Source organism: Macrosteles quadrilineatus, unplaced genomic scaffold, assembly GCF_028750875.1.
Source record: "Macrosteles quadrilineatus isolate MER2022 unplaced genomic scaffold, UCM_ALF_1.0 Scaffold_3__2_contigs__length_128488019, whole genome shotgun sequence".
Lineage (NCBI taxonomy): Eukaryota > Metazoa > Arthropoda > Insecta > Hemiptera > Cicadellidae > Macrosteles > Macrosteles quadrilineatus.
Genome location: NW_026542596.1, coordinates 108,505,549 through 108,530,387, shown reverse-complemented (window position 1 = coordinate 108,530,387; position 24,839 = coordinate 108,505,549). Strand labels below are relative to the sequence as shown.

The window sequence follows — 24,839 nt, the reverse complement described above, 5'->3', positions numbered from 1 at the left end:
AATCAAATTTTATTTTCTACATAACTTTTTTACAAAAATTAGATCAGCCCTAAGGAAAATCTTTTTATGATCCATGAATTATTTCAAGTGAAACAAATACAAAACACAATTACTATAGTTTTTTTTTTGTTTTTTTTTGGCAAAAAATAATTAAGCTCCAGCCCTTCATTTAATTTAGCCCTGGAAGGGTTCATTCTCAAAATCAGCATGCTCATAAGACATATACTCAATATTTCATAAGGATACAAAACTAGTTATAGAAATAATTGCATCCCATCATTGCGCAAACCAACATGAAAGTGAATAACTAACCGAAGCTGATCAAGATCGCCAGCTTTAATATTGAATAAAGTTGCCAAATTACAAGCCCCAATACAACATAGAATATTAGATTTGGCATTGACTAAGTTAACACCTTAGTTCTAAGACATTTCCTTGACTGTGCCATTAATGTACAACAGTGTAACGGCAAACAAGCATTCTTATCCTTATTGAAATGGAATAATTGGGAATAATCTGTCATTTTACACGTAGCCAAGGAATTCGCTTAACAGTAAGTGTAGTTTAGCTAATTCATATTTTTTAAAATACTGATAGATATGGATAAACTTAATTTTAACATTAAGTTCTTAAGAACGTTTGCTAGAAAGAAACTTTCTTTTGTAAAGATCAAACAAGTTTTCTATTTAAATTGTGTTGTATTAGCTACCGGTACTTTACTGATTGATTTTTATCATTGCGCCAAATATGTTTCATAAAAATATTTTGAAGAGAACATTTTTAATTTAATTTATGTCATGTTTTAGAGATTAATTAATCATACATATTAACAAAATTATAGGTCAGCAAACAAAATCGTTTTTGTATGAACCACGACAGAAAAACGTTGAATTTAGTCACTAAAACCTTGTTAACTTACAAAATATCTATTGCATTCACATACATATTTTAACTTTTTAACAGAACTATTAAATAATGAATTGTAGATTTAAATGTACTTGAATAAAGAGAAGAAACTGTTTTTAAAATAGTTAAAGAATTAACTGTAACTTTTACAGCTGTTTATAAGATTACAAACTTTACAATGTACTGTACTGCCTTTTGTACCTTCATTAAATATGACTAGTGCACATGTTGCTCAAATTCGAGCAATTGCAAAGTACTAGTGCACTTGTTGCTCGAATTCGAGCAATTGCAAAGTATTATAGGTGTTATTTTAAAACGAATAACCCTAACAGTCATAATTTCCTATGTAAAACAGTCAACTCCAAGATAATGTAATCAATCACTCCACTCCAGTTATCGAAACTGAAAACGAACTCGCTTTGAAAACAAACGCTCGTGTGTGAATCATGTGTTTACTATGATACAGCTGTGATTAATACAAATTATTCGTCTGTTTATAGTAAGTAAACAAAAGCATTTTTTCATAAGAAATACCGTACATTGGTATTTTGATGGCCTGTGGGGCAAAGTCTGAGGACTTTTATTACATGAATTGGGGAAAGGGGGCGTCTACACAAAACATACTTTATTTTGACACGTCGTTTGTAAAAATCCGTCCATTACTAACGGAGGAGTAGTGTTTCATAGAAATCGCCTTCACATATTATATATAAGGATTCCAGGCATTATTTCAAAACGAATAACAGTCATAATTTCCGATTACTTAAAAGAGTCAACTCAAAAATAATGTAATCAACCACTCACCTATAGTTATCAAAACTGAAAACGAACTCACTCTGAAAACGAACGCCCACTCCAATCCAGTTATTGAAACTGTAAACAAACTCACTCTGAAAACAAACGCTTTTGTGTGTATCATATGTGTTTACTATGAACCTCTGTAGTTAATACAAATTATTCGTCTGTTAAATAGTCTAAATGTCTTCTTTACAAGAAATACATTGGGATTTTGATGGCCTGTGGGGCAAAGCCCGAGAACTTTTATTACAGGAATTGGTGAAAGGGCGTGTCTACACAATAAATACTTAATTTTGACACATCGTTTGTAAAAACCTGTCCATTATTAACGGAGTAGTAGTGTTTTGTAGAAATCGCCTTCACGTATTATATAAGGATTCTGATTATATGTATAAAATAGAAAAATATTGAAACAACAACAAAAAAGTTTATCATTTAATTTACTATCATAGCTAAGTGATTACAGTGTCAGGAAGGTAAAATTATAGATAAGAAAGTAGTTAAGATGGCTTAGTCCTGAGAAACTAGCTCAAGCTTAAGTCTTTAGCCTAAGAAACTGCATCAATCTGAGTTTCGACTAAACTGTCTTTTACCAAAAAGTCCTGGTTAAAATACCCCCGCAGCAGCAAACCTGCAGACTAAGGGAATTTCCGCTTACGTGAATTGATTTTTAAATAAATCTATTTAAATAACATTAGATTTAACGAGTACCTTGGTTTGCTGGTACAGGGAGGCTAATAAAGTGTGTATTTTAGTAAAATATTAATAGCTTAGAATAAAATAAATAAATTTGCCAAGTTTGATCTTAATGTATCCATAAAAAAGCAAACTACAACATTTTACAATATTCTACATAATAATAACATGGAAATTTTAAATTTATTAAAGTTTTTTTTGTTTTCGTTATAACCAATAACCGTAGAAATACTCTTTATATTAAGTTATTTGTTTTCCAAGCTATTTATAATGGTTTGGAGGTAAATTGAGAAATTTTGTGTTTTAAGGGTCAAAAATGAGAAAAACCAGATTTTACCCCATAAACAAAAACAACAAACAAAATGGTTCTGTTCTATGATGTTCAATAGCATTAAAGTTACAAGGTTACAGCTAGTAAAGTTACAGCTAGTATATATATATACATATAGCCTATAACATTTTGAACGGTTGGTGTTTTTGGCCTCTGGGGTCATCAAAATGAAAAAGTTAATTGGTCCCGGGCCTAGGTCTTACCGCGCCACCTACGTTAATAGCTACTTCCTTATGGGGAAATTCGCTAAAAACAGCTGATCATAGTAACAAAAGCATCACAAGGAACCTTATTCCTTTCTACAATCATTGTTTACTTTTAAAAAAATGAGTTGCTGAAAGTGATTTTTAAAGCTGAAATACCAAATCATTACATTAATTTATTTATAACCTATTATGTAATATATTATAGTGGAATTGTTTCAGCCAGGTAGATACTGCATCAACCATGACAGAAGACACGAACGGTTGGAATGTTCCAACCTCAAAGTTGTCCCAAGTATGCCTCAGACTGACTGGAATATCTACCACCAACTACAGGGTGTTCCTGATTAGAACCTCTCTGATGATAATGACATCAGTTCAAGCCATCATTTCTCTATGCATCCATTGGAACGACGGGCCAGAAGAGGTTTTCCGGATCGCAAACGATGTCAACGCTATCGTCTACGGTACTTCTGTAGCCATCACGTTCGCCTACTTCAACAAACACATCACCGACCTCTTCTCAATGCTGCACCGAGGCTTGTTTCAATATTCCTTGCCACTTTGTCAAGAACAACATACCGCCAAGGATGCAGCGATGAAGAGAATCAAAAGAATCGAGAGGATCTTTAACATCTCTTCTGTTTTGGGCACAGTATTCTTCTTTTTGAGTCCGATGGCTTTTGGTATAGCGACTTTCGTGACAGGATCAAAAAGGAGATTACCACTCCCTTTGTCCCCTTGGTATCCATTTACGATCGACTCGATATATCTTTACCTTGTTCTCTATTTATTTGAGTTTTCAATCTGTGTGACCATAGTTATCTACCACATTTCTTGGCAAACCTCTCTTTACTCAGCTATCATTTGCCTTCAAGGTGAAATGAAGATGTTGGTGATTGCTTTTCAAAGGATAGATGGTAATGCTTCGGTGATGGCTGCAAGAGATCGTGTAACAAGACCAGGGAAGGCCCCTGTGCTGAGAAGTATTCAATATTACAAAGAGCAATGTCTCAAGGAGTGTATACAACATCACCAAATGATAATTAAGTAAGTTTAATGTATACCAGTATATTTTTCAATACTGTATTTTAAGCAGAATAAATGAAAATAAATATGTAAATGAAGAAAATAATACCTATATCCCTCTCCTGGATTGTAAAGAGGAGGTTTCTACAGATATGTGTGTCTGTGTTTGTTTACAAAAACTGCTGAACTAATAACTGGGATGGTAACATTTTACTTGGAGCTGGTATAATGTTATAGACAAATATAATGAATTTAGACCGGCAGCAGTGCTGGGGTTAGCATATGTTCCGGCGCCCACCACTAGGAGTGTCGTGTAGTTACGGCGCAGACCGCTGCAGCGTCTGCTGATAGCATACGGCTCCTGCGCTCCTTGCCTGCAGCGGTGTGTGCCCTATACGAGTACTTCGCCTTTCAAATAAAGACATTTTTCATTTCATTTCATATTGGTTCTATGATTATTTGTTAATATGTTTTACTTTAAGTATTCATAATGCCCCATTGCAAATGCTAAGTGAGAGTATAACTGCAATAATTATTTTACACTTATATGCCAACCCCGTACGAAGGACGGGTACTCTGCTAGTTATTAATATTTACTGGTAGATTATTTTTATTTACAGATGTGTCTCAACTTTAAACGGTGCATTCAAGATCACAATCTTTGAATATCTGCAATGTGCAACATTCATATTCTGCCTCAATGCAATGAGACTTACTCTGGTAATAACATATTTTAAAACATTACACCAATTTATTTCAACAACAATATTTTTCACATTATTACTAATTACAATTTAAGTCGTAAAATTTTATAATCGAACATGTTAAAATGTTAGCAAAAATTACAGACAATATTTTAGTAAAGTAGATTATATTTTAATGTGTATCATTTTCGAAGACAAAGTGCTTGTTAGGTCAAGTGGTTCAAATTCCATCAATATAATTGATCATGGATTTGCCTGGTATTGGACCTGTTACAGTACAGCAAATTCCTAGATGCAAACACTAATCTCAATAGCCCTTGCAGTGTTGCTATAAAATAATCCCTTATCTTGTGAAAATAAATTTCATCTGGACTGTTTGCTTCTTCTAACCTTGCATTTGGAAGCTACAAATCTCTGTACTGGCAGGCCATATTTTACTGTAAAATGTAAATAGGTTACTTTAGAGCAGTATAAATTGTGTTCTACCATAAAAAATATAAGACATTACAATGAACAAATCTTAACCATTAACAGATCCCACACAAAAATCGGTAGAACTGTTTACGTGTAAGAAAAAAACGAAAGTGGGCCGGTAACATTTTTCAAAAATAGAGGCTTGGTAAAAATACAAAATTTTCTATTTAGAAATACAAAGCTTTTATTAAATGCTTCTTTACATGAAAAAAGTAATGTTTTATTTGTATTATTATTTGTATGTAAAAAATTTAAAAAAGTATTTTACGTCACTACCCGCTAAACACACAGTTGTGTCATTCTAGTTTTTATTCTCAACTTGTAAAATATTATGTTACATCACAGTAACTAAACAAACTTTATATCAAGATAAACGTCAGAATCTCCTGTGTAAAATGATATAAAGCAATATCTAACACACAGTGATGTTTTCTGTTGATACTTAGCAGTTAAAGAAATTGATGCTCAAACGACTGGTGACTAGACGTTTGCCAGTAGAGGAACTAGTTTTAGCGAATAGTCAATAGTCATTTGCCAGATGCAGGGTTAATAAACTCAACAAATGTCAACATAAACATTAAGAGTAACTACCCAAACACCAGGCTTATATTAACTACCCAAACACACCTATATTATTCCAAGTTTAGTACAGTGAAAAGAATTGTAAAAGTGAATTTTCTAATATTTCTTTATATATAACAAATTATAGTAGTGAGTACCAGATTAGCAGGGCCAATTATAGACATTTTTTGATTATAAGCTAACAACATTCAGCCCCCCCCCCCCAATAAAAAATTAAAGTTTTTATTACCTATATTTTTTGTGGGGTGCTGGATTTTGGTAAAATCAATGGGGCTGCAGAGTTAAGTACTATTTTTTTTTTTTTTACTAAAATTTAACTCTTATTTTCTAAAATTTATTATTTGGAAAATTAATTATAATTACAAATGGAAATTATTACAAAATAAACGTAAGGTATCATCCCTAAGTGAGAAGGCATATAAAACTTCACTAGCTTCAAAACATGCTCAGTTTTTTTTTTGTGCAAATTCAGAAACAGTGAACATAGTCATCTACTTGAACATGTTTTGATACAATTTATGATTACAGGAGCCAGTAGCAATTTCTGTGCATACAGTGACTTCTGTTGGTGAAATCACTCCTGTGTTACTTCAGCTGTTCCTTATCTGCTTTTTTGGTCAGCTGCTCAGGAATGAGGTTAGTTGTACTGGCTGTTTGCCAATTACCAATAGAAGACTATAGTTTGGCCGCTTAGAAAATGACCTGCGCGCTAATGCTAAACCAATGCTGGAGGAGGTCGCTTTCTAAGTGGCCGAACTATAGTGGGAACGAGCCATAGAAGCAAAAGATGCAATAGTGTACTAATAGGTCGCATTACAACTAGCCCATGATAGTGCACTAGCTATGTTCTAAGTCACTAAAGGGCAAGTATTTACACACAGTGCTAGCTGTCTACCTGCTAATATACGTTTCATACTGCACTAAGTTACTCCCTAAGCAAATTAACGCTAATACTAGAGCTGTCTAACTGCGGTTTTAGATTCTTTTCTTGCTGAGTCTTTACGAAGCTTGAGCTTCTGGCTCGAGGAGAGCTTTCAGACATTCATTTTTCAGCAAAGACTATGAGAATCTAAAGCTCTAGCCACGAAAGAACAACTGCACAAGCACATCTTTTAAAAGCGTTTTACTTTTGTAATAACTGAGTGAAATTGTGCCATACAGTAAACGCTAACAGCTAGAAAATTTAGACATTTTGAAAGATTGAAAAGTAAATTTAGAGGTATAAACTTGCATGAAAGGTATAACCTAGACATTCCATCCCCATGTTAAATTTGTAGCCAGGTGTTTTATCAAAATTGTCATAGTTGATGTGAGCCACCTACAGATTGCGCTGATCTAAATTACTGAATTCTGTTGAGTACACAAACTTTTTTACGAAGTCAAACTTAGAGAATGACTTATGGTGAGCTATAGCCACTGTTATGACCCATCAACCTGGTCAGAAATAACAAATAAGGTATCAAATATAATTTTTGACACTAGTGCATTTTGTGACTGGCTCACACAACTACGTTCTTTTTTAGTAAAAAACTTGGTGACAGCTGGTCCATATAGATGGGATGTCTACTTCAGTGTCCAATAGTCAATGGTATAACAAACAGGGTATATTATAATCAAACATACATGTCTTCTTCCACTATCACTATTCTTGGGACTAACCACCAGCTGAGCCTCAATATTTTCTATTCTCCACAGTTCCTTCCCCATCTACCATCTCATTCCTCTCTTCTCCACATCCCTCTATCTCCTTCTCTTTTGAGTTCCCATTGCTCGTTGGACAACATTGTTTTATCAAAACATATTTATGATTTCAGGATGACCAAGTTAGAGAAGCATTCTACGGATGTGGGTGGCCAGATCAAACAAAACGTTTCAAGCAGATGTTGTATATCATCTTGACCAGATGTAAGAAACCTCTATGCCTATCTGGAGGCTTGTACACCGTTGATATGCGAACTTACAGTCAGGTAATATATGAATTTGGAACCATCTTGTTGTAATAAAGATCGCTCATTATAGGTATGATGGTTAGTTTATGCCTATATTATTAAAGAGATTATTTGGAAATGTCTAATCCTTCTTCCTAAGTGGAGACTGAGCTCGTCTGGTAATCAAAATGCCACAAGTTCCGATTTTGTGAAAAGACAGAATCTTTATATAGTTACTTGAAACTGGACAAAACTATTCTTGGTCATTGGGATTTTAATAAAACTAGTGCCCCTGTTGCTCGAATTTGAGCAATTGCTAAGTACTACAGGTGTTATTTTAAAACGAATTCCAACCAAGTCAGCAAATATTTGTAGCAAACTGTTATATTAGCAAACTTATTGACTGTTTAGGATTAACCTATGCTCTTCTTCTCACTTTTGATTTCTGACAACAGCTGGAGTTTCATGACAATTTTTGTTTCCAATGTTAATCTTATGGAGAAATACGAAGCTTTAAAGGGCTCCAGGGCCTCTCTCTCTAATTATTTACCTAAAAAGAAAGTTTCCTGCACAACTTCACGTTACGCTCTTTCCAATGACACCAAAAACATGTCAATCGGTTCAGTAGTTTCGGAGAAGTAATTGTCACAAAAATCCTGCTTGCGTATTAAATAAGTATATAGATATAGATGGTCTGAGCTAAAGGATAAGCTGATGATAGTCATGCAGAAACAAAACTATTTTCGCATTAATTCAACACTCATCTTTCAATCTTTGCCATGAATATGCATTGTGAAGTGTTGGCGTCATATAGATCTAATCCAATCCAAGACCTGGGATTGGCCACAATTCCACCTGCAGAGTGCAGAGTGACTTGGAATAAAGAGCATCGACGATGGCCAAGATAACTTTGCAGCCGTTAAAAAAGGTCATGTACTGATTTCAATTCATAATTCAACAATGTGTGCAAAACCAAGTACGCATTTTACTGACACTGTATTAATAAATATGGCACTGTATTAAATTTAATATATAGATGATTATTTTTAAGGTGAAACATTAATTTCCACTCATTTACTTAGGATTTATGTTAAAACAACTATCTTTTTTTCTAAATGAATTATTTGTGATTTTCCAAAATCGTGCCGTTTCACTGCCTCAACCTGTATATTTACTGTCATGTGAGTTAACAGTATAACCGTAAATAGATGTGTGTTATTAGATGTATCATTTTTTACTTTCCGTACATAATTAAAGACAAAATGGCGGATATCTCTATAACGAGGTGTTTTTGGAAAAAATATTAGTTACAAAACACTCTCTAATGGTTTGACAGTTTAATTTTTTTACAGATTCTTCAAGCTGCATACTCATACCTGAACTTTCTACTTTCTACGCACCAATAGGAAGGAATTTCACCTTAAACATTATTTATTGAACACTAACTTGCAATATTCACTTGCAACACAAAATATATTCTTATTAGACCTTCAATGCATGTGTTATCCTTGACGGCAACACTGGTACACATCAGGATGCTGTGTTTTATTAAAGCAACTAAGAAGAATAGGTAGGTACATTTACAAGCTGTCTAGTATATGGTTTAGTTAATCGACGTGATTAAGTAAATCCGATGTTATGCACCCACAGAGCACTAATCTCAATAAAAAAAGATTCTTTCATCAGCACATTTATATTTTAATTTATTCACCCAAGGCCACTTCAAATGTGTGTAATCTATCAATTATCAATTATCAATTATTTAAGATGGGGACGCCACTATGTGCGTATTTTAACCCAAATATGAGTGAAGGATGAGTGGCGCGATCTTGTAGTCTTGTTAGTGACTAAGGCTGACATGTTCCTTAGACACAGCTGTTAATTAATAGCCCATACAGCTAATGGCAACTAAGGGACCTACAGTTTATTGTGGAATCCGAACCACATTTTTTCCTCGTAATTAACAAATTGGTCTAATTATTAGGATAGTACTGCGGATAGTCGTAGTACTCACTCGTGCGGACGTTAATCCACACCAGGTAGCATCGCATCCACAGTGCATCCCTATAATTATCCACAATTCATGACCTCCTAGTAGCTGGATTACAGGACGACGCCACCCGTCCCAGTCTTATTCCCCATGATTAAAATTGCCTCCAGGAATGCAACAAACAGAATGTAATTTCTTTTTTCCAAAAAAATATATTTATATAGCAGAATATTATACTTAATGCAGGAGACTGGGACGGTGGTGTCGTCCTGTAATCCAGCTACTGAGGTCACAAACTGAGGATATTTTTAGGCATGCACTGTGGATGTGACCCTGGTGTGGATTAACGTCCGCACTAGCGAGTACTACGACTATCCGCAGTACCATCCTGATAATTAGACCAATTTGTTAATTACAATAAGGTAACACTATACGCTGTAGGTCCCTTAGTTGCCATTGACAATATGGGATATTAATTAACAGCTGTGTCTAAGGAACATGTCGGCCTCAGTCACTAACAAGACTACAAGATCGCGCCACTCATCCTACACTCATCTTTCTTCATAATTGGGTTAAAATACGCATATAGAGGCGTCCCCATCTTAAATAATTGATTAATTGATTGAGTGATTATGGCTACCTACAACAGTAAAAAAAATTATGGTTATTTAAAAGTCTTTTAACACAAAAACCAACCTCGCTAATTAAAAATCTCTTAGTCTGCAATATTGCTCAAAATAATCAAAGTAAAAAAGGAGGTCAATCAAAACTAATTTTTGATGGTCCAATTTTCTAAAAATTTGATGGTTTGATTTTTACCGTGCTTTTTTACTGCATATTGATGTAAAATATAGCTTCTAAAAACAGCAATAATGTAACTAACAACTGCACAGAGTGCAGCTAGCAGACGTTGCTAAATAGGCCCTACTACATTAAGATGTTAGAAATTGAACATTGATACAAAAAATATCTATTGCTTTTAACTTAAGTATTTATTATTCAGTAACATTTAAACTCTACCAGAAGATAACTGCCTGGTAATTGAAGTTTTAGGTGATTAGTTTAATGGTATAAATTTTTATTACACATATATGATGATACAATAAGCACACAGACACTTAACTTAATGCTATGTTGGAACTGGTTCTTCAGCAACTTTTGGGATGGACAGTTTTTCATAACAAGAAGTCTTCAAAGGCAGAAGAGGAGCAACTGCATTAGGATCTGTTGCCAACAACAAAGGGATCTGGAAGAAAACACACTAATCAGAAAACACCCAACTCAGAAGCCTTATTTACAATTGAAAGACATTCAACCCATGGTTTAATTATATAGGTTTTTACTTTGATAAAGGTTTTTACTTTTTATGATTACATATTTAATGCAGTATTGGAGAATTTTAACGTTGTTGAGTGCACAGGTGTAGTGTGCTGCAATATTGGGGTTTAGTATTTGGACTTATCTAAAAGTAAAATAGTTTTCTGTGCTGCATTCTGTGGAAATATTGTGGCACTATTCCAAATCATGACTAATACAGAATGTTGTGATTATTCAAACCAACAGTTGGTGAAAGTAAACATCTGCTTTTAAATTATATTTATTTGTGAACATTGTCGTTCCAAAAGTTTGACATTGGACCTCTCTGGGGCGGAGCCCTTTTGACCGATCTGCTCCAAACTTCACACAAACCATCCTTGAATAATGCTTATAATGCCTGAACGTTTCATTACAATCTGTCGAGCGGTTTCAGAGTCCATATTTATTTATTTATTTATTTATTGAGTTACATGTCAGTACATCGTAATAAAAGGACATATTGTCAATGGTTAAATCTATATACTTATATTTAATACGCAAGCAGGTTTTTTGTGACAATTCGTAAATATTACAATGGAAAAAAGCGAGAGAGCCTGGATAAATTGATGCACTAAAAAGAAAACTGAATTAAGACTGCGCTGGATAGGTAGCACAGCACACCCTCAGCCTTCTGCGATCCATCCAGCGCCCCAGCTATATAATTAACCATTTGTGTTATTGATGTTTGGGTATTACTTAAGGTAGATACATATATACATACATACATATATATATATACATACATACATAGTTCCTCTTTTATAGATATAGATGTAACTTTAGTTACATAATTTTTATCCAACACTGAACTATTTTTCTACATTGTGTCCGGACACGTTTTAGTATGCATAACTGTTGTCTTTTAGTCAGTGGTTTAGTGTTGTTAATGAGTATGGGGCTTGATGACCTGGAGAAAGTAAGCGGATTGAGAAGTTAGCAGATGTGGTTCTTGCGAATGACCGAGGGCAAGTGCAGTTTGAAAAATGCGTACAGCTCTTTTATATTAGCCTACACTAACTTTAGGTGTTAACTAATCACCTGTAACTCTGCTAGTTGACCTTCTCGTGAGGTAAACTCTCTGAGAATGAAGTCTGTAGTGAAGTCGTGATAGTACCTGGTGTCATTGACTCGTACCATCACATTGTCAACTCGCAGGAAATACCTCAGAAGAACAAAGAACCCAGATGGCATCACTCTCTGGAATAGCAAATTCATCATCTTTAAAATTCTTTTGATTGACAAATATTTAGAAAACACATGTTTATGAATTGTAATAAATAGGCTACCGATTATGTTCAGGGACAATTTGCCAATAGTGAGGCGTCAAATTGGAATATTTAGATTCATTTTCAGTTAGATTCTGCCAAACACAAACATTTTTAAGCTGTTTTGCCAATAGTCTACTTACTCATTCAGAATTTAATTTTAATTGAAGGAGGTGTCACCAAAATTTTGCTATTCTCAGTATTACAGTAGAACCTTGATAACAAGACTCCCATGGGGAAAAAAAGACTTGTTATCAAGGTTGACTTCTTATCGAGGTTTGTAATAACATGTGATTAGGGGTAAAATAATTTTGAGGGGATTTGAAAATGACACTTGTTATCAAGGGTGACTTGTTATCGAGGGTCTTCTTATCAAGGTTCTACGACACTGTATTATAATATTGAAACTTAACTTAGTGAAACTAACTATTCAGTATCCATTGTAGATACATGTACAATGTATTTACATTTGTATCTTATTGAGCGAAGGTTCTATCTCCAATCTATAGGTACTTATAAAAGGCAAATACCACTCACTCACTGAATGACAGACTCATTATATCTAAAAAACTTTCTTTTGAGAAATCCCATCAGGCCTCTGCCCTAGTGGCCTTTAAAGTTCAAATTTTATCATTATGGGGACAAGATTTGTTTACATTTGAACAGATAAGAATAATTTTAAATCTACACAATATTAATTAACGGAACCGCTTATATATTGTTGTTCAAAATACAAGTTGTAAATATTTATCGAATCAGTTTGGAATGGAAGTATTTGAATTAATTGTGTAGTTTTGAAATTGGTGTTTTACTGCATTATTTTTAATAGTTCAAAGGAACAATGATTTGCTATCAAGTTTCATATATCTATAGTCAGGGATGGTACCACTTCTTCCTTAATTTATAATTGTTAATGATAGGTCCTCAAGAATGATAGCCTAATAAGAAATTTGTTGTGCACAATAAATAACATTTGACACCCAACTCAAGACAAAATATAAAATGTTGAAATCAACTCACAATTTTTACACTGAGTGTGGTGATACCATTGTCGTGCAGTTCATCTTCAAACAGGTTAAGTTCATGATAAAAGAGTATTTGCTCCTTCAGTTTGAGCCGTTCCAAATCTATCCTTAATTCCGTTGGCTCCACTAACCAGCCTTCCGAGAGGCTGCCTTTGTAGTTGGTGCTGAAGGTCCAGTCAAACGGATGTAATTCTTTCTCCGTCAATCCCGTATCTTGCCTACACAAACAAGTTACTTAAACTTAAGGCATTTTTGATTTGTTACTTTTAAGCTTTAGTGTACGAGTCAACTTAAAGATGTTGATCTTTGGATTTTTATAGAAAAAAAATAATACTTCTACAAATATTTTATGATTTACTCTACTTAAATTATGTTGAAACCCCTTGAAAAACTTATAAAAATAAATAAATAACTTTCCTTCATAAAAACCCCATTTAAGTTATTGGTTTTCCAACAAACTCTATCTGTCAAATGTTTTGATAATTTACAAATCCAGACAATAGTAGGCCCTAAGCCTATATAAGAATGAACGGCACTTGATAAGCAGAAGCTATTGAGGTAATCAGATAAGTAGGCGGTCGGTAAATCTTCAAAGAAAATATTTTTTTTAATACAGAGTCCAAGGAAGTTTAAGATTAAGACCTTTACATTTCAAATTCAGTGTATATGAGTTCTTAAAAAACATAACGACTTATAAAATATACTAACCTAACACCCTAGAGTAAATAAACGAGCACTAATAGGCTACATAGAAAAAACAAACAAAAATTGGGAATCCAACAAAAACAAACAATCTTTTACTTTAGGCTGGTAAATCCTATTTTTTTTTTTTTTTTTTTTTTTTTTTAAAGAGGTTGGCGGCCTCATTTAACCTTGCATTTGCCCGTCCACATAGACTAAGCGCCCGTGCGTGGATCGTTAACAGCAAAGCAAGGAGTGAGCCGGTACAGTACAAAGGTGAACTGTACTGATAAAATGTTATCGGCAGTGACCAGGATCCGAACCCACGACATCGCTGCCTTGGGCCCGAAGTCCGCGACGCTACCGACTGAGCCACCGACTCACTACAAAAGTCCGTGCAAGTCTCACTACCGTCACTATGCGTAGGCTAAGCTGGAATAGACACTTGCCAATAAGGGAAATGTAGTGTTACCCTATGTATTTACTAAATGTTGGTATAGCCTACTCAATATATTCTAAATAAATACACTGTGATTAGAAAGATCACTAAACAAGCCAGGGTACCTAGGTTAGGTTTAATCATAATATTCAAATACTTCAGCAATACATTTCTAAATAAATAAATACACTGTGATTAGAAAGAAACAAGGTACCTAGGTTTAATCCTAATATTCAAATACTTCAGCAATACAATTAATAATTACCGAGATTCCTTCCAAGCCTCAGAACATGCAATCTTGATATCACGTTTGCCGGTGATGACAAGCTTGAGGGCATCCAGAGCATTGAAGCAGATACGAGGACCTGACGCGTGTAGCAGTGTCAATTCATTTTTTGGAAATAACATATCCGGCATGTGTGGCAAGCTGAGCTGACGAGTGTACCTAAAATTTGAAGTAAAGTTACATGCTTGATCATATTTTAATTCTATTACAAAAACAGAACCTATTCCTTCTTAAATTCTAGACAAGAGAGCCAGATAGTTAAGGTTGGATGGATTTGTGATAGAATCAATTATAGCCTACTATAGACTCCCAATTATACAAAAGTGGATTGACCACAATCATAAAAAGATCATTAACAAAATACCATCCAAGTTATACTTGAATAGATAACTTCCGTATCGGTGTGGTGGGGCGATCTGACTTTTGGGTAAGAGGGAGAACTGCCAGGTTGGCTACCAGACCAATAAGGGCAAGGAGAGCCTGACGCGGTTTCCATAGCAACAGGTGCTGTTGCCATATCGTACCGCATCTCCACGCTCGCACATGTGCAGTTCCTCTAGTGTTATAATAGATGACAGTGACTACTTTGAGTAAAACAGTATACTGTCCGCGACAGTTCCATTTTGATGTTGGAATAGTATATTCCATATATTTATACATAAGGGAAAAAGGTAAATACTTTTTGGTAACCGTTTAATTTAAAAGTGATAGTAATATTTATACATGTTTAAAGATTTAAGGCATAGTGATATTACCGCACAAAATAAGATAAAATTAGGAAAATTACAAAATAAAGGTTTATGTCTAAAAAACAAAAACGGTGTTACATAAATTTTAAAATGAAACTAACTCATCTTTTTTAAGATTTTTCCATTATTTTTCCACTCCAAATATAGGCCTAATAAGAATTTTAGTGCTTTACACATATTATTTCAAGAAATTTTGAGTTTATTCGTAACTTTTTTCTTTTAAAAAGGGAAATATATCCTTTGCATGTTTGCCCAACTCAGCTATAGTTTTTACATAGGCAAGCAATGTACAAATCAAAAAAGAACTCTGTGGGCGAAGACACGAGAGACTGCACCGAATCAGATGACACGACCACCCACTCATCAAAACAAAGATGATATGAATAATGATGTTTACAACAGATGTATACAGTATATGCTGAGGACCAGAGGGCAGGAACTCTTAATACACAGTGTAACGTTGTGTGCGTTCGCGTTGTTGACAAGTACCCTTCGTGCATATTACGTCCGCAACAACGCGGCAACAGCAGTCTCCCCACTGCTCGCTACCCCTCCACACCTCTCCGATTCGGAAGTTGTATCTATTCAACCATAGTTACTTTAGACAGAGACAACTAAGATGTTACAGGAGGCCCATCATCTCATGGGCTGACAGTAGAGTTAATGTTGCTTACTTCACCTACTACCAATGAGTCACCGATTACAACCAATGAGTTGATAAGGATTTTTTGAGAGGATAGCAGGCTTACCTGCAAGGGAAAGAGTCCAAACTAGCACAGGAAACACAAACTTTACACTATGAACACAAAACATTAGAATATGTCACTGTCACTGACAGCATTTCCAACTACAGTAAGGAAGAGAGAGTTTTCTTTATGTCCAAAATGGTGGCCAGTGAGTTTAATGTTAACTCACTGGTCACCATTTTGGACATAACGAAAACTCTCTCTTCCTTACATCGTGTGACACGGACTAACCACTAGAGAGTACATCACAACTTTTAGGTCTATTTACTAGTCAATCAAATCAATTAGGATATTCTAAACTGAAAGGAGAGCATAAAATGTCAAAAGTTAAAACAATCACTGGTAGGTAGCCTATAACAAATTAATAGATTTCTTCATGGATTAACTTAGGCCTAGGCCTAATCTTAAGCTTGAGTCATATTTGATAAGTTACCTGCAAAACTGGCATTCTTCTGGAGATTCTTTGACACAAGAGCCATTATTTGTGCATTTTGAGCTTAAAATATGGCTTTTTTCATATTTCACTGTCCAGCCTTCAAATTTCTGCTCTTCTCGGTCAACTGGAAGCCGAGTGATATCAATAAAGTTCTTCACAGACATTATTCCCTGAAATTTAAAAAATCAAACGTTAATTTAACTTTAACCTTGTTTTTCCTATGAAAATTCCAAGTTAGTCATACCATACAAGGTAACTGGGAGATTAGGCCTATAAGTTATAAGTTAACACCTTTTGCACTAGATATTTTTTTTAGTTTGCAGTAGAATACGGCCTAAGTTATATGAGGAAAGTGTTAACTTACTTACAGGATTTGTGACGGAAAAGCAAAGAAAAGCTTCAAGACGTTTAATCCTACTTTGATGTTTTAAGTTAAGCCGTGTTTACACCGGAGTTTGAAACACGAGTTGCAAACAGAGATTGCAAACACCTCTAAAAACGCACATTTTTAGACAAAACATTTCGCTGTTGCAAACAGTTTTTCAGTGTTTGCAACAGAAATTTGTGTTTCCACTTGAAGTCGGTAAAGATCAAAGGGAGTTGCAAACTCTTTGAATTGCAACACTAGTTTCGGTCATTATGAGCCGTTGAAACACGAGACAGAAACATTTCTCCGCCATCTCCTACGCTGCCACCTCCAGTCTCACTCACGAAATCACTCGCACCCACCCTGTGTCTTGACTCAGTGTTATTTAACTCTAGAACAGCCAAACGACTTTTTTAGTCGTTTAGTTACGGTAAGATCGTGGCCAAACAACTGTTTTAGTCGTTTGCTACAGACTTGCTTTCTAACATACCGGTAGCCTATATTTGGAACTGATAATATGTATTACGTAGAACTGTACATAATATACAGATTTACGTCAACTATAACGGAGGGAAAATAAATAAACCCATATTAGAGTTTCGCGCCTCGCGGGCTCTGTCGATCGGGAAGCAAAATCAATTCGTGGCAAAACAATTCTACGTCTTAGATGATATTGATAGGTACCACTGAACCTAGGGATTCTTACTCTACGCTCTGTCCGTCGATAGATTTTGTCTAGCATTGTTAGTTTACAAGCTGTGATTTTTTTACAAAAACCAATTGCGTGCATTGACAACACGACACACGCCACTGCGGCTAAAATAACATCCTCGCACTTGACATCCTCGGAAGGACTGATCCCAGGAACCAGTAATAATCAAGGTCGAAATTGTTTCAAACATTTTCATGAAACATGGAAACAAAACCATAAAAATAAAAATTGCAAACTTTTATTTGAGAAAAGAATTTATTAATAAAAATAAATACATCTGCCTTAAAAAATAAGGTTGCCGATGACACAGAACAAATTTTACACATATAAAATATTGAAGGATTAACCCTCCGAGTGTCCATAGTTTAGGCCTTAATGTCCACCTATTTTTGGCGCATTTGCAAGGTTTTATTAAAACGGATCTGAGAAGCTTACAACAATGTTAATTCTACTGTTCTATATACCATTTTGTTTGGAAAATCATGGGCTTCAATATCAAAACATAAGAAATATTTGTTTCAAACAAATTTTTTAGGTAAAAAAAAATTATTTTGGAAAAATTGAAAAAAAAATAAGTTCGCGCTCAATGAAATTGTATAAATTATAGGCCTATAAATATTTGAAAATAGCCACTTTGTTCTAAATTTTATGAGGATTACAAATATATAATAATATAAGGAAGTAGATTTGCAAATGATAAATAAGTTATGGGCAAAAAACAGATTTCAGTACATAGCGTTTAGCTAAGAATGCATAGCCTAACCATAGCTAGGAATCTGGCTGATAATTTACATCAATATCACTACCTACTTCATCCGGATCGTCAATAAGTCCTTCAACATCACTAATATCATCTTCTAGTGCATTACGTATATCACTACTGTCCATTTTTACCACTAAAAACGACGATAAACGTACAAAACCACACAAGTCACCGATGTGAAATAACCAAGTTGTCTAAAACCCGAACGTCAGCTGTCTGCTACAATTACGATCGGCTCGGAGAACATAAAGCGCTTAGAGACAGACCTCTGGAGAAAGCTTAGAATCTAACAAAAAGAACGATACCTAACTCGATCCAGTTCAATCCGATTCAGTCAGTCATAGAGCCTTCGCCGTAAACGATGTTCGTGTGTCGAAAAATCGACGCGTGACACTACACAAAGTGTGTCGTGAGTCGATTTTTCGACGAGTGACGCTCGGAGGGTTATACAGCTATAAGACTGCAACTGATGTTTGCAGTAAAAGTTTGCAACTTTTTACAGTTTGAAACTCCAGTATATTAAACGCGGCTTTAGACGTCTACTTAGGTCTGTCCAAGGAACAAACTGGGAGGATAATACAGTGAAAGAAACTAATTGTCTTAACTTAGGCTAGCCTACTGTTTTTTGTTGTTGTTTTTTTTAACATTGGCAATGTTAATGAAATGTAGACTCAAATGAAATTTGATAAAAGGCTAGGACTGTATAAGTTAGGCCTAGGTTACAACCTAGGCCTAACTTATACAGGCCTAGGTACACTGCACATGTTACACTGCACATTACTAAGTAATGTGCAGTGTCTGCGTAATAAAGTAGCTGAGCTTGATGTTTTATGTGATCAGAATAACTTGGATGTCTTGTGTGTATCCGAACATTGGCTAGTTCCAGAAGAAGTTGGATACTACGATAAGGTCAGCGATCTTGAGCTTGCCTCTTACTTCTGCAGGGCAAATCCTAGTGGTGGGACAGCTATATTTGTAAACTCTGGCGTAAGTTTTGAAGCTATAGATCTAAGTGACTTCTGTGAAGAACTGGAAGGTGAGTTTTCTGCTGTACTTTTGCACGAGTTTAACTTAATAGTAGTTGCCATGTATCGCTCCCCGAATGGCCAGGTAGAACGTTTTTTTGCCTTATTAGAACTTTGCTTAACTTTCTTGATTTCTTTTGGCCTGGCAGTGGTTATTGGTACTGACCACAATATTGATCTGCTAAAGTCAAATAGAGAATCAGTTGATTTCCTAAACTTGCTTCGGAGTTTTGGGTTTTATAGTAGCGTACTTAGCCCGACTAGAAATAATGCATCCCTTGACTCATTCATCACCAATCTGGACTCATGGAATTATCAAGTTGTGGTTAGTGACGATCAAATTGCTGATCACAAACATATATTCCTGAAATTAGATTTGTGTATACCACCAAAAGACACGAGTGATTTTATACCCAAAACGGTGTTCTTTAGGTTAGGCTTGAAAGATGAAAACCGTATCAAATCTTTCTGTGACGATATTGCGAACCAGACAGCCCAATGGTTTAATGAATTGTGTGTTCTCCCAGCAAATGAAGCTTTTGATGAGTTTTTCTCAAAATTTAAGAGAGAATTTGATCTACATTTTCCACTTAAACAAAAGACTGTAGATTCGGCTTGTCGTGATACTCGGGGATCAAACAATAGGATCAAAAACTGGTACACGAGCGAACTTGCAGATTTTAAGAGCCATATACTCCTGGTTCATGACATTTCAAAATGTGAACCGGGTGTTCTCCCATACCTTCGTGAATTAAGAAGAGAGTATCGTGTCCGTCTCCGTGAAGCAAAGCAATCAGCCGCTGCAGCCCACATCGCTAGTTCTGCCAATCCCTGCAAGGCGGCATGGAAGCTGATTGGCAAGAGTAGGCCCAAAGGGGGAGCAGCTGCCAAGCTTGATTTTGCTACTGCCGATGACTTCAACCACTTTTTTGTTGAGTCAGTAGATGATATTATTGGCGGTATACCATGTAATACTGATGTTTACAATTTTAGTGATTCAATTCCATTGGTTAGTGCTAGTTTTGAATGGAAAACCATAAATGTATCCGATGTTGTAAATATTGTAAATAATTTTAAGTCCTCTGACAGTAAGGACATCTTTGATATGTCGACTTCACTAATCAAAAGGGTTGTTAAGATACTTGCTCCTTTGCTGGTCCACTTGTTTAACTGCTGCCTTTTGCAGGGCATTTTCCCTAATGTATTAAAGACAGCCAGAACTGTACCTGTGTACAAAAAGGGTCCCAAAAATGTTTTATCTAGCTATAGGCCAGTGTCCTTGATACCTGTGTTTGGTAAGATTTTTGAAGCTGTCATGTTAAGTCAGCTCTGTGATCATTTTGAAGCGCACGGGCTCCTGGTCCCCGCCCAGCATGGTTTTCGGAGGGGCAAATCTACTGTCTCGGCAGTGGGCTCCCTTCTGCAGGTCATCCTGGAGGCATTTGAGGAAAAATGTTCAACTTCCGTTGTCCTGTGTGATTTATCACGGGCTTTCGATTGTGTTTCACATGACTTATTGCTACAGAAGCTTCCTAAGTATGGGGTTGGTCCCCGTGCGCTTGGAATGATCGAGTCCTATCTTAATAATAGGACTCAAGTAGTGTCATGGGCAGGTGTGAACTCAAAAGATCTGGCAGTTCAGCATGGGGTCCCACAGGGCTCGGTGCTTGGGCCTTTCTTATTTATAGTTACAATGAATGACCTTTATCACAATGTCTCTAATGATGTGTTGCTGTATGCAGACGATACAACTCTGTTCTCTAAGAACACTGACCCTACCACAGCTAGAAATTGTGTAAACACATTGGTTAATGCAGCATCTGAATGGTTTGCTGGAAATAGATTAGCCTTAAACAAAGATAAGACTCAGGAAATCATGTTTAGTCTTAACAAAAATGTTACCAGCAGTGATCCTGTAAAGCTTCTGGGTTTCACCCTGGATTCTGAGCTTGTGTGGAGTGACCACATTGACGCCCTCTGTGCTAAGCTCAATCGAGTGATTTTCCTTTTAAGAAACCTATCTCATGAATTGCCATTTCATTTCTTGAGGCTGGCTTTTTTCTCTTTCTTTCAGGCACACGTTGTCTACGGTACGCGGCTCTGGGGTCACTCCCCACATGCTAAGAAAGTGTTGTTACTTCAGAAAAGAGCGATTCGAGTCATGTGTCAGACTCATTTTATAGAGCACCATAAACCTGTATTTAGCGAACTTCGGATCATGACTGTGGTCAATGTGTACATATATCAATGTTTGATAGCAATGAAAGATATGGAGGCTGATCTTGTATATAATAAGGATGTTCACTCTTACATGACCAGAAATCGTTCAAATGTACATATGAGTAGTAATAGATTAAGTAAATCACAAAACTGTTTTCCTGTTACAGGTACCTATTAGGTTTTTCAATGCCCTCCCTGGTATTGTCCGTTCCCAGAGGAGATCAAAATTTGTATCCATTGTGAAAAATTGGCTTGAGTTGAACCCATATTACAAATTTGATGAATTTTTTTATGCCATGAAGGCTGCACAAAACTTAAATACTTATTAAGTCATGTCATGTACGTCTACTGAAAGGTATGTTTGTTTGACAATTATATTTTGCATGGTTTGCTGTGTGAAGATTTTGACAGAAGTGCTGTTGTTTGGTTTGCAGTGGATTATTTTATTATTTTGTATGTTTTATTTTTTTTCAGGAAAGACTGAAATTATTTTTAGATTAATATTTTATGTAAGACAAAGCCTATTGTAATCAACTTAATGGCCGAAATAAATCTTGAATCTTGAATCTTGAATCTTGAATCTTGAACCATAGCTTTAGCAGCACATAGGCTATCCAGGTAGGTAGTGACATAAGTTATTGAAGAAATAACATAATGGCCTAACTTAGTCCATAGCAAAAGGTCCTAACCGTAAGTTGCACAAGCGTTCTAAAAAATTACCAAAACAATTTGTCAGGTAGACATTTTGACTTAAGCCTACCATATATATTAAAGCCTACCTTATAAAATTAAACTATCATAACATAGGCCTAACCTAACCAACCAAACTTGCTGATGGTGAAAAAATCGCATGAAGGTTTACTAATCGAATTGATAGTTTCAATCGATATTAGCATTGCCCAATTAAGAAACTGTATCTGTGAGTAGACCCAGCTTAACTTATTAACTTGTTGGTTAAAGTAAGTTCTTAGGACTACTAACCTAATATCACCAATTAAAGCAAATAATAAGTATGCTTAAAAATAAGTAGATGGGCAGGTACTATCATTCATGAACCTCTTGAAGATTGTTTTAGGAATGTTTAAATAACTTAAACCATAAATCAAAACAATTAATTGGCTGTGACTGGACTGGAAAACACTGAAAATTGGGTTGTTAGGTTAGTCCAAAAGTAATAATAAACAAAGCTCACCTCCTTTTTCAGCTAGTCTCCAGTTAATACTATGCAAATATTTTATATAGTTAAAACACAACTATTACAATTTGAAATACTAACCGGCTAAAGCAAATCAAATCACAAATCTTATTGCTGTATTTCTTTAAAAGTCAAGTCAAGTAGTTAGATCGATCTTGTTTTCTAAATTTTTGACGTTTTGTTTTTACTTTTTTTTAGAAAGTCTTGTGTTTAGTTTAATTCCAACATTCCACCATAGAGCTTTTCACGGCCGCCTTCAAGTACTACCATTGATTATATATCTTCAACATAATTATCAATAATCTACCGGGTGATTCAAAATGAATAGACAGGTTTTACCGCTTCATAACTTTTATATTTATACTATTAAGGCCCGTTCACACGGGGCGAGTTTACAAGCTACACGCCAGCGTGTAAGAAGCTGGCGAGTTGGCGTGTAAAGTAGCGGCAGCGTCAACTTTTTCCAGAGCTTTTTTACAAGCAGCTTTTGAGCGAGTGTCGTTCACACTGAGCTATTTTACTAGCTGCGTGTAAAAAAGCCGGCGTGTAGCTTGTAAACTCGCCCCGTGTGAACGGGGCTTTAAACTAACCACTATAAAACACACATCAAATGGAAAAGCAACTCTAACAGTTTTATGTCTTCCAAAGACACATTATTAAACAAAATAGATCCAGTAGAAAAGTGAATTTAATTGTTCAAAGATAACTTCCCGTACGAGTGACTGAACTGAAATATTCACCTAAGTTTTTAGCAATAAAGGATGGGTAACGGATATGTCAGCTTATGGTTTTTATGTTCCGAGCGGGAAGCGGATATATCCACCTTCTCATCAGACAGACTGGCAGGTGCTTGAGCAGTAACCATATGTTTCGCGGTACCAAGGCGCTACTTTCTGTACTCTCCATGGCTGCGCTCTCTCACGCACACCCCCCCCCCCTCATGCCTACACCTCTCCCGCCGCTCCCCTTCTCCCTCTCCCGCGCATGACCCACCTCTCCTACGCTCCCCCCTCGACGTTTCGTGCTCAACACTTGGTCGATTTTTATTTATTGTATTCAAATTGTTCTTTATATTTATTGCCTAACATTGTCATGGTCATATCTTCAAAGATGGGTGGCGTATATCCGCTGCTTTTCTACTCATCCGTGGACGGGTAGCGGATATCGGCATAGTTAAAAACGAGAAAAAATTATTTTGACAGTATGAAGTGTTCCATTGTGTTTATTTTATGTATACTTGTATACCAAAACACAAATGAGGAAAACTAATTTTTATTATTTCCTATAATTCTTTCCTGTTCTATGTCACAAATTCGCCCATCCGGAAAGGGTTAAAAAGTAATCTCAAACTTTGTTCACCACATCAAATTTGAGGTTGCTTGACGTTTTTGGAAATAACTTTTAAATGGTATTGAAATCGTCCAAAGTGGAAGGAAATATTCCGAAAGCGAATAAAGTTTCCTACAATTTACTATTGTGCATTTCTTGAAAATACTCAGCAAAGGCAGCCAAAAATTGCCAGAATGAAACAAAAATTGGCAATCCCCGGTTTTTATGTCTATTGTCTACATTGAAAACGGAAATTTTCACATATTTTTATTTTGAGGCCATTTTTTGGCGCTCAGAAGGTTTTTGCCTGCAATCAGCTGAATGCTGAAAGAGTCTTTTGACAAAACACCAGACGTAATCTAGGGTCGCCTTGATTTAGATTCTGTTCAACGACCACGACCAGTTTGTAGGGATTTAAAATCGTCATGTAAAATACAATGTAAACGGGTCCTAGAAAAACCTAAAGCAACATAATGTTTTCTTGTCAATCTTTTTGACTTCAGAGGACATAGATTCCCGAATTCTTGTGGTGCTCTCATCAGTACGTACAGACTTTGGCCTCCCCGGAGGTTTATTCTTGAGAACATATCCCTTAGATTTTAAA

General features: G+C 35.6%; 2 protein-coding genes across 4 annotated transcripts; one reads left to right on the top strand and one right to left on the bottom strand.

Moving 5' to 3' along the window:
• Window positions 1-3,178: 3,178 nt before the first annotated feature.
• LOC128989451 (odorant receptor 4-like) lies at window positions 3,179-9,169 on the top strand. Its single transcript, XM_054411345.1, has 5 exons — window positions 3,179-3,984; window positions 4,584-4,683; window positions 6,252-6,359; window positions 7,538-7,690; window positions 9,004-9,169. Exons 1-5 carry the CDS (start codon window positions 3,179-3,181, stop codon window positions 9,055-9,057), a joined length of 1,221 nt encoding a protein of 406 aa, XP_054267320.1. The 3' UTR covers window positions 9,058-9,169.
• A 1,529-nt stretch (window positions 9,170-10,698) lies between these two features.
• Window positions 10,699-23,064, bottom strand: LOC128990224 (TIP41-like protein). Of its 3 annotated transcripts, none has more exons than XM_054412522.1 (6): window positions 22,988-23,064; window positions 16,622-16,794; window positions 14,673-14,852; window positions 13,283-13,505; window positions 12,036-12,194; window positions 10,699-10,887 (listed from the first exon to the last, which is right to left on the bottom strand). In XM_054412522.1, exons 2-6 carry the CDS (start codon window positions 16,786-16,788, stop codon window positions 10,771-10,773), a joined length of 846 nt encoding a protein of 281 aa, XP_054268497.1. In that variant the 5' UTR covers window positions 16,789-16,794; window positions 22,988-23,064; the 3' UTR covers window positions 10,699-10,770. The 3 variants fall into 3 exon arrangements, with proteins under 3 accessions (XP_054268497.1, XP_054268496.1, XP_054268498.1); XM_054412521.1 differs by having other exon boundaries at window positions 22,904-23,050; XM_054412523.1 differs by lacking the exon at window positions 22,988-23,064 and adding an exon at window positions 22,693-22,795.
• Window positions 23,065-24,839: the final 1,775 nt, after the last annotated feature.